Genomic DNA, 10,915 nt, shown 5'->3' on the forward strand with positions numbered 1-10,915 from the left:
AGCTTATCCTATTTTATTTTTTTTCCTTAGTAGGGGGCCGACGCGGGGATCGCTCGGGAAGGTGTTTAGATTTTTGGCTATAGAATAGTTTGTACTTGTTATAAGTTGACTAGTAAGATGTATATAATTGTCGTGGTGGTTATAGTTATCAGCTTTTCTAGGGTTTACTTTCTGGTACTCGTGGTATGTATGACTTGATGTACTTGACTTGATGTACTAGTTTATTCAACTTTTAAAAATGTAATAGAGTACATAGAACTTACTTTTGGCATGAAATCTATTTTCTCATGATAAGTAGTGAGTCCTGGCGTGAGTTAGGCAGGCGTTCCACCGATATCCTCGGATTCGCCCTTGAGAGAAGTGGGGGCGTCACAGGTGGTATCAGAGCGCCTAGGTTAGAGGACTTGGGCAGTTGGGAAATGTGTTATAGAACATATAAGTATTCGATTGTCTCTAAGTTGAATCGTATCTATTAAGATGAAATGCCGGAGAACTGATTAAGTGATATTTTGTTGTGGACTTAGCGATACCGGTGGACCTAGCGGCGCCGGAGTACGATTTACGGGTGTAGGCGGTCTGGTGAACCGGGTGGTGCGCCGACGAGTACTCAGATACCAGAGGAGGGTTGGGGAACCCTTTAGGCTATATTCTCCCTTCGGCCAGATGAGTCGATTGTGTGAGTGTTGACATACGTATGGATACCCTGACGAGGTGGTTATGACTATAGATGACGAGCGTCGTCACTTAGGCAGGACGGTCGACACTTTGAGGGCACAGTTGGATGAGGCCAAAAGGGTGAGTCATGCACAGGCCATGCGCCTGCGTGACCTCGAGACGAGATTACGAGTTGAGGAGGAGCGGACGCATACCCTTGGTCGTCAGTTTAAGGAGACCCACCGCCACCTTTTCGCTTTGAAGGGGCAGATGAGAGAGAGAGCCCGGGGTATTATGTTAGATTGTGAGGTTCTCCTAAATATGGCTGCCGAGGCGCCACCTAGGGCTGGCGGAGCGGGGCCTATAGGGCTGATGGATGCGATAGACTCTATAGGCTCTGTAGGGGATTTCCGCCAGGGCCGTTATTTTGAGTTGTTTTGTTAATTTATTTTGGAACCGGTGTGTTCATGAACGAACATGTTTTATACTGGCTGGATATTAGCTGCTATGTGAACTGATATGTGTATATTTTTGGCGTGACTTGTATATATATGTACATATTTTGATCTTTTGATTATTTCATGCATTTTATAACTTTTCAACGCTTTGATCTCATACCATATTTTGTCCCACTTATAGAGGTTATAAAACAATCAAATGGAGCCTCGTGGTACGGGTAGAGGACGAGGACGAGGACAAGGAACCGAAGGAGTAACCAATGAAAATACGAATACACAAGCCGAAACCCAAGTAGCTACAGCCATACAGCGAATGGCTGATTTATTAGAACGAATGGTCAACCAACAGGGTCAAGGCCAAGTACAGTATCTTGGAAATCATGAGGGAGAGGACCGTGCCTTAGAACGGCTCCAGAAGTTTCTACCACCAAAATTTTTGGGTGGACCTAACCCTGATATAGCGGAGAGTTGGTTGGAGCAAATGCTAGACATTTTTGCTGCATTAGGATATCCGGAGGAATGGCAGATAGCTTTCGTCGTTTTTCAATTTGAGGGAGCGGTTCGTGCCCGGTGGAATGTGATTCGAGCTAAGTGGGATAGAGAGCAGACCCCATGGACATGGGCTAACTTCACTCGTGAGTTTAATGAGAAGTACTTACCGCCACTTGTTCAAGAAAGACGAGAGGATGAGTTCATACGCCTATGTCAAGGGACCATGAGTGTGGCGGAGTACGAGACGCAATTTATCAAACTCTCTCGTTTTGCTCCAGAGTTAGTGCTGACAGATCAAAGGAGAATTCGTCGGTTTGTCCAAGATTTGAATGTGGAGATTCAAGAGGCACTGGCAACTGCTCAATTGGAGACTTATAGTCAAGCGATTGAAAAGGCACAAAGAATTGAAAGTACTAAGAGTCAAGTAAAGGCCTTTCATGATAAGAAAAGAAGGCAACCGGATACAAGTAGTTATAGTGATGGACAAAACTCGAGGAGCGAGCCACCATCTAAGATGAGCTGAGGAATAAGTGGTCCACGATCCACAGGGATCCCAAATCAAGGAAATGTGCAGAAAAGTCAGGTAGGGAGAGAGACCCAAAGGGGTATCTCACGAGGAGGTCCGACATCAGGACTTAGAATGGCATGTGAATTTTGTGAGGTTGCTAACCACATGGAAGATAATTGTTGGAAGAAAGGACAAATTCGGATATGCTACCGATGTGGTAGTGCTGAGCACCTGATTGGTCAGTGCCCTCACCTGCCAAAAGAAGGAAATTTGCCAAGAGCAGAAGGGAACACGTCTAAGTCGACCAATGCCACGAGTAATCGATCGAAAGTGCCGGCAAGGACCTATGCAATGGGACATCAGAAGGTGACAGACCCATTAGCAATCATCGAAGGTACCCCCTATCTTCCATCATATTGAGGTTCCTTCCATTCGTTACTACCATTAAGGCCGATCTACGAGACATTTGAAGTTCATTACTAAGGATTACATGGTTGGGTCTTGGATTGGAATATATCGAGGGACAAACTTTTGAAGGAAATTTTATTGTCGACGATGAACTCGTTAATGAGATATTAGAGGATTCCAACCCTTAGCTCGTTGATTATAATTTCGAGGACGAAATTTTTTTAAGGAGGGAAATTACGAAACACCGAATGTTAGGAGATTGTTATTTGTTGGCTTTGATTTAAAGCCTTAAATTTATTTTGTTTAAAGACTAGAAACCCTAAATGCCAAAAAAAAAAGAAAAGAAAAAAAAACCTAATTACTTGTGACTAATCGGTTTTCTTAAATCTCTCATGTTTTAATCGAAACCCTACTTGTTATGGAATTGTAAAATCCCGCACAATTTCTTAAAATTTCTTTTATTTGGAAATTATTACTTTATAATAGCCTTACCACCCAATCACCCCACAATAAGTGCAAATGAATATAGAATTAAGGGTCACCCTTTTCGTTTTCAAATTAGCGCGAATTAAGGTTTTACGCCTATCCGGTACCAAGTGTGGATCAAATTTGGTTATTAAGAGTGAGTTTTAGATGATATTAAGTGTGTGATTAGAGGTGATAATAATAAGTTAGTGAATTATAAGTTAAAACCCTAGTATATGCGATTTAAAGAAAATCGGCTCAAACCGACGAGTACCGTTCACTACCGATTGAACCCACCATTTCATCAAATTAATCTCCTTGATATTAGAGCTTAAATATCAGCTCAAAATCTGATCTTGAGAGCCGAAATTGTTGACTTGGAAAACAAGAGAAAAGAAAAAATTTTGGATTAACCAAAGTGTAACACTTGTTGGTTACTTAGAGACCTTTGACCAAGCCAATTTTCTTTGCTTCATATCTTCACTTTGGCTCCATTTCTTCACCATTTTTCCTTGGTTTGGCCGAGAGCAAGAGAGGAAGAAAGAGTGAAGAGAGCTTTCTATTTCCAACCTCAAATCAAGAGTTGTGAGTGAAACCAAGAAAAACTAAACCGATTAACCTGTAGGTTGAGAGTTTGGGAAGCTTAAGGAACCAAAAATTCCAAGGAGAAGTGGAGGATAACTCTAGCAAGCTTTGTTTTTGAGGTAATATGGCTGACCACTCTTTTCTTTTTTCCTTAATCATGTTGGAGTTGATTAGTAGTTTGTATTTGTGGTTGTAATGCTTATATCAAATGGTTTTGGATGATTGGGGTGATGAATTTGAGTTAGGGTTTGAATGATTTCCTTCTCATATTCATTGTATGGATGGTATATGATGTATACAAGCTTGTATATGAGGTGGTAGTGATGGTTTCAAGCTAAAAATGGGAATTATATCTTGATTGTAGCAAATTTTCAGAATTAAAGTTAGTATGCACCCTGTTCTGCCCGGTTCTAGTTCACCATGTTAGAGACCAAATTAGACTTAGCCTAAAACATGAAAATTCTAGATAATGATGTTTTTTAGGAGTCTATAAAATTTCAGCTCAATCAGAGCAATGTATCCTATGAAGAGACCGAAATACCCCTGACTGCCATAGGTAGAACGTTAGGGACAGTTTTGACATTTCACCTAATCTGACTGCATCTGTTCACCCTGATCCGTGCTGATTTAGCCTATAGCCAAAACAAAGAAGTTGTAGTTCTATGTCTTAGATTTCTAACGCCCCTGAAAACGATATAATCGGACTTCGGTAGCCTGAGTTATTGTCATTTCACCATAGTGCGGTTAGCTAACCTGTTTGTGAGATTCTGATTTTGTACATTGAAATTTTGACCTAGCTATACTACGAACTGGACTGAGTGGTCTTCATCAAAGTTGTAGCTCTTTATCTTAGCTTAAAAATGGTATAAATTGCATCCCAATCTGATAAGCGTAGCCTCAGTTGTGTCCGTTACGCAAAACAACATCAAATCTGTCTTTTATTTCTTGACTCAAACTTCATTTCCGCACATGTTCCTAACTTGATTTTGTACTTGTATGACTTTGAGCCTATTGAGCGGCTATTGAAATAAGATTATTTTGTGTGTGACTTTGGGACTGTTTGAGAAAAATATTGAAGCCATAAATGACTGGAAAATAGGTAAACACAAGGGGCATGCCGCCAAAGTTTCACTACAGATATAACCTAGCCTTTAGAGTTCTAGTTCTGTATTTTGCAAAGTTGACTTGGATATACTGAAAACTGGGTTGAGGTGTCTTCATGGAAGTTGTAACCTGTTACCTAAGTTTCGAGACACTACCTAGTACATTTTGATCCGATAACCACAGTTCCAGTTATGGGCAAAATCGTGTAACCCGTTTTGTACCATTTTCATTTTCACACACACGCACATGCATGTCTCAACCGTTTTTCCCGTTTTGGACCGTTTAGGCCTACTTTTGTTATTTTGTTACCATTCCGGCCAATTTCGACATTCTTTTGGCATTAACGTCGTTTTTGACCGTTTTGATTATTTTCGACCGTTTTCAATCGTTTAAATTATAAACTGCTATTGTATGGCATTTTCACTTTTGTGTGTATATAATCTGTCAATACAGACTGTGAGGCTTTTGACGGTGACGGTCAAGCTCAGTGAATTGTATCGTTTTTCGTGCCAAGCTTTATCAAGTGAGTAATTGGGTTATTTATTGATGTGAAATTATCAAAGTGCTTTGTATATGTTAAATGGGTACTTAGGCGATGGTGTACTTTATCTCACTCAACCTAAGCCCATCCTTTGTTTTGATTTCATATGTGAGAATACATGTCTTATATTGAGTATCACCCTCTTGTTGTGTGCTGATGGGGATGGTTACATGATTTGAGTTGAACCCCTTTTGCTGTGTGCTGTTGGGGTAAGTATTTTGTTGTGTACCTTTTTAGAGATACCATCTATTGAGAGATTGGCTATCTCAGGGCTTGGTTCGAGTCCGGTTCCAAGGGTAGACGAACTATTCGAGCCAGTCGAGGCTTTGTCGAATAGTTCCATGCTAACCTTGGGATTTCGTTCTTTGTTAAAGCTTTGATGAAAGCTAAGTGATTTTGTTTCGCTCGAGTTGTTGTGTGCTGTTGACTGGCCAGTGGGGGTTGATAAGGTGAACGGGGAAAGTAAGCAGAGTCTACGGACCATGAGTACTTTAGTTGACGGAGTGTCAGCAGGCGTTCAAGCTCAGGGAATTGAATTGGCTTTGGAGCCACCTGTATCCTACCCTTGTGTTGTTACCTTTCTGTTATTGATGTGAACTATCCTGATTTACTTGTTTATTTGGATGTGAGTTTACATTTTACCCCCTAATTATTCACTAAGCATATAACTTACCCCATTCTATTTGTTTTCCTTAGCAGGCGGCCGACGCGGGGATCGCTCGGGAAGGTGTTTAGACTTTTGGCTATAGAATAGTTGAGTTTGTACTTGTTATAAGTTGACTAGTAAGATGTATATAATTATCGTGGTGGTTGTAGTTATCAGCTTTTCTAGGGTTTACTTTCTGGTACTCGTGGTATGTATGATTTGATGTACTATGATTCGATGTACTAGTTTATTCAACTTTTGAAGATGTAATAGAGTACATAGAACTTACTTTTGGCGTGAAATCTATTTTCTCATGATAAGTAGTGAGTCCTGGCGCGAGCTAGGCAGGCATCCCGTCGATACCCTTGGGTTCGCCCTTGGGAAAAGTGGGGGCGTCACAGTCCATGATCTTAGTTATGCTTAGTACAAGAAATAATATAATTACGCGAGAAATTACTTGATACACAAGCCAACTTGAAAATATCGGAAATAACAATAATTAACGTGTATTTACACTTGAAAGTTCATATAACTAGCAAGTCATGGGGCATTTACAAAAATATAGCACACATGTGCCAAAGAGATGCAATTAGTCAGGCACGACAAAAGTAGAGTTCAAGTGCCTCAAAAGTAGGCCACACAGTCAAACAAAATACTATACTTCAGGACTAGTATCACCCCAGCTAATCTCAGCTAAACCAGTCAAAAGAGTTATCACTCCTAGTATAATCCTCAGTGAGACTATCAGGCAGAACCTTCTTCTCAGGGTCCTCCTCAGTACCCTCCTGAACCGGACTCCTCACAGCATCCATCACCTCATCAATCAACATAGAGGTATCGGCAAGAATCCCAGAAGCCCGATCCCGGATCTCCTCGATTATCCTAGTGAGTCGAGCTCTAACCCTCCGAACCTCATCACGTGCGCCATCAGCTCTTGCCCTCTCGTCTACTATTGTCCCCTCGAGCTCAACAATCCTAGCACCCTGAGCATCCACCATGGCGCTCAGCTCCTCGACCTCCAGAAGTAAAGATCTATTGGTATTCACCAACTGACGACGCTGGTCGTCGAGGGATAGTACGGGTTATTAGGGTAAGCGTATGTCACCCTACAGGGACATCAAGGTAATCTAGTAGAAGCCAAGTAACGCACACGAGCTTCTTCACCAAGAGCTAGATAATAAATAGATCTAAGAGACTCTACATGGCCATTGGCATGACCGTTACCATTAGCGACATATCCATTTCCATTATCCATCCCTGCAAAACAACCACAATTCCTAGGTTAGGAACTTAAAGTTACTAACTCGCTTAAACATGACTTAAGGTGTAACTAAATTATCTAATCCCAATTCTCAAGTGTAAAGTTTCTAAGATATCTCCCCAAATAAATCTCTAAACCTAAGCTCTTTGCCACCAAATGCCATTTAAGAAACTCTCGAGTACCAGTTCTCTTTAACCACCGGAATACAATAGGTAAACATTCAAGTGAATCCCACAGTCCGGTATCTTAAACTTTTAGCCTAAGATACACTATAAAGATCTGAAACCTAGGTTCTGATACTAACTGTGCTGCCCCCACTTCTCCCAAGGGCGAACCCAAAGGTATCCGCGGAATGCCTGCCCAACTCTTACCAAGACTCGGTACGATTCCCGTTCAAACTTAATACAATAATAACTATTAATACCAGACGACGTAAGAAAAGAAGTCACTTCCATAGATAGATATTCAATCTTACATTACAAGTTTCAAAATACATCCACTTTCCCAAAATAGACAACTTCCATAAGATGTCGAGTCAAGTATGTGATGCCCCCACTTCTCCCAAGGGCGAACCCAAGGGTATCAACGGAACGCCTGCCTAGCTCTCGCCAAGACTCACTACAAAACTCAAGCATAAATATAATCGATCGTTCTTAAAAGCTCAAACGGAGTATATTATATCCACCAATCCAACATACCAAAGTACAAGTCCAATACTTCATCTAAATTTTCATAATAATAATAACTTAAGTACAATCCTTATGTTTGCAATTCAAATCGTTCTTACAAAAGTATAATCCCCAAAATATCATGAGGTTTACATTCACTTCAACCACAAGTACATCATACCATAAAGTTCACAAATCTTTCAAAATAACCATTACATTCCACAGAGAAAATCAATCACAACCCAGATAAAGGATAATCCACGGTACTCGAAAGCCTTGTGCTTGAGTAACTATCCTTCTCGAGCCCTAAAATGTTTTTGGGGTGAGCTAAAGCTCAATGAGGTTTCAAAAGGGAAAATCAAGTATTTATAAATCAGTGCGTAATTGCTATTTTAAAATCACGTGGACAAATAGGACTTTTGCTAGTAACTTTACTATGAGTACAACTCATAAATCATTTAAAATCACTAATGTATATTTGGAATGAATGACCATGTAAATGTATTTTCATGAATTTTTATAGTCAAACAAATAGCGGCTCGTCCGACTAGAAGAACATTACAAGGATTGCTTCGTCTCAGAGCTTAATGCTCATGAGGAGTCTTACCCGAGAAATGTCAACTAGGAGAGCAATAACAGTAGCAATAGTAAAGCAAACACAAAAGGATACAGTACTCGGTCCACTTCCCGTCCTTATAACTCCCATCGGTAGCTCCTTTGGTTGACTGGCCATCACCTTATCCCTCCAGCGGTAATACTCGAGTATACCAAAATACAGTGCCCAGGGTTATCAATCTATCCGACCGAGTCCGCTTCTGGCTCGAATAGGTGATAACGAAGGGGGGAAGGCCTTGTTCAGCCGATGTGATAAAGTACACATGGCCTACAGCATACACAAGTAACACATAAACAATGAAATATTGAATAGTTAAGTGATACAACAACAGTTAGGTCGAGTGCGATAAAGTACACACTCGCCTTGGAATAATTATTTGTCATTCAAGTGAACAAGATTCATCAAGTATTTGACCACTTAGGCATGTAAGAAGAACTTATCAAGTCACATCACGTATATATATATATGCAATTATACAAACAGTGGTTATAAAAGTTCGAGAAGCAATTTTTTTTTTGTGCAAAACAGTTTGGAATCCCTCACCGTAATCCGGAGCCAAGCAAGAGCAACAGCATGAAATTAAAAGAGCTTCTCGGTGTCCTCTAGATCACCTGAGATTAATCACAATCACGAATTACCTAGATGCTCGATCAAGGCGAATAAAAGAAAACCTCTTAGATACACACACTCAAGAGCCTCAAGCTCAAACAAATCGAAATAGGAAGATTTCACTTAATCATTGGAATAATAACTAAAAGGAATTTAAAGTCCCATTTTCGAGTTAAATCGTGGCAAGGACTATCAATTCCAAAAGAAGAGTAAAATGCTTAAATTTGGCACGAAAATTGAGAAAGGAGAAAAATGTGTTCGTACTAGAAAATCTTCAATAAAAGCCCAAGTGCAAGAATATAAGTGAAAAATCATGTTTTCTAAACTTACGAAGCCAAAGTCTCCTTACAATCACCCTTTTTTTTATAATAAATATGGAAGTTAAAGTTCTAACATTCAAATAGGAAATTTAGTGAAATTCCTCAAGAATTTCTCTAGTTAAAATGCTCAAGGCCAAATTTTCAAGTGTTTTGGTTTATCGAAACCAACATTCAAAATAAAGTTCCAAATTATAAGTGAGAACCTTTTCACCATAAAAATAAGTTTGGAATATCCCAAGAGTCTCAAAAGCATGACCTAAGCTCTTAAAAGAGCAAGTAGGTTCAAATCGGAAAAATTTCTGTTTTAAGCGTGGAAATTTGAAAAATCAGTCCGGAAATCCAGAAAGTCCAAAAATGGAAAACTTGATACTGTTGGAAACCTCTTTGAAATTACTAAAAGTTCTTAGAAGACACTTTTCCATGATTCCAAACCGAAGGTATTCAAAAATTGGCTCAAATTTACTGTTTTGGGCACTCAAGACAGGTTTAAGTTGGTTTTTGGCCAACTTTGAAAATTCGGTAAAATTCACTTGATTTGAACTAACCTCTGAAATTTGGAACTCTATCAGAGTTGCAATCCAGGTTTAACACAAAACAAACGGAACAAGAATCGGAGTTTTGAGCACCAAGATATGATAGATCAAAGTTGCCAAAATTTTCTTGTTAAACAAGGGTTTTCAAAACTTAAATCATGAAATTTGGAAGTTCAGTTGAGCATTGAAACGGCTTCGGAATAGCACCAAATTTGGTATGGTTATAGTACCATATAAGGGCTATTCATCTACCAAATTTCATGGAGAAATAAGTACAGGAAGTCACTTAACTAAATCACTCAATTTCCCAAGATTTCAAGGCAAAACTGCCTTGTGCATGGAAATTTTCTTTTCCAAACTTTTGACCAAAGAAAATGCCCAAAACATGTCCCATTTATGATGATCAAATCTAGTAAGGGTTCAAGGCATATTTGATAGGTGATTTACACCAAAAATTTCGAGTACAAGTCCCCAAACCAAGATTTGTTAAGGATTAGTCCAAAATAAAGAATTCCATCACTAAGTCAGTCCCAAACTTTGGCCACAACTCACTCAATTCAACTCAGAATTGAGCGTGGTTAGTTGCATTGGAAAATAGTTTCATAAAGCTAGAATTTCTCAGAAGAAACCATTTTCAAAATCCATCCAAAACTAGCTCACATTGGAGCATCAAATTGTAGTTCATGTTCTGCCCTCTGGTAAACCAACGAAACAGGACAGCAAATTCAAACGAATGGTTTGGCTCACCCACGTGGAACCAGAATGTGAATTTTATACCAATGGAAAACTGAGAATGTCTAGTTTCCAGTGCCACAAACGGCACTCGATTTTGACATCGGAGTAAAGAGATATAGCCGATACAAAATGACTGCCTGGGCAATCCGGGAAAATTTTCCAGTTTTACTAAACTTTGGAAATCAACACATTTGACTAACCAAATCATGTTATTTTTCAATGAAACTTTTTACACAATCCCAAAAACATATATACATCATAAATAAGCCATTAAAACCATGAAAAATCACCCTAAAGGTCACGGACAACATA

The 10,915-nt window shown here is 39.5% G+C and overlaps 1 protein-coding gene across 1 annotated transcript; it reads left to right on the plus strand.

Moving 5' to 3' along the window:
• Positions 1-1,425: 1,425 nt before the first annotated feature.
• Positions 1,426-2,127, plus strand: LOC140006888 (uncharacterized). The gene has a single exon (XM_072049557.1). It carries the CDS (start codon positions 1,426-1,428, stop codon positions 2,125-2,127), a length of 702 nt encoding a protein of 233 aa, XP_071905658.1.
• Positions 2,128-10,915: the final 8,788 nt, after the last annotated feature.

The sequence above is a fragment of the Coffea arabica genome, chromosome 5e (genome assembly GCF_036785885.1).
Source record: "Coffea arabica cultivar ET-39 chromosome 5e, Coffea Arabica ET-39 HiFi, whole genome shotgun sequence".
Classification (NCBI taxonomy): Eukaryota; Viridiplantae; Streptophyta; class Magnoliopsida; order Gentianales; family Rubiaceae; genus Coffea; species Coffea arabica.

Excerpts from the sequence above, each read along its gene's own strand:
- LOC140006888 (XM_072049557.1), top strand. The coding sequence starts at position 1,426 with ATGGCTGATTTATTAGAACGAATGGTCAACCAACAGGGTCAAGGCCAA.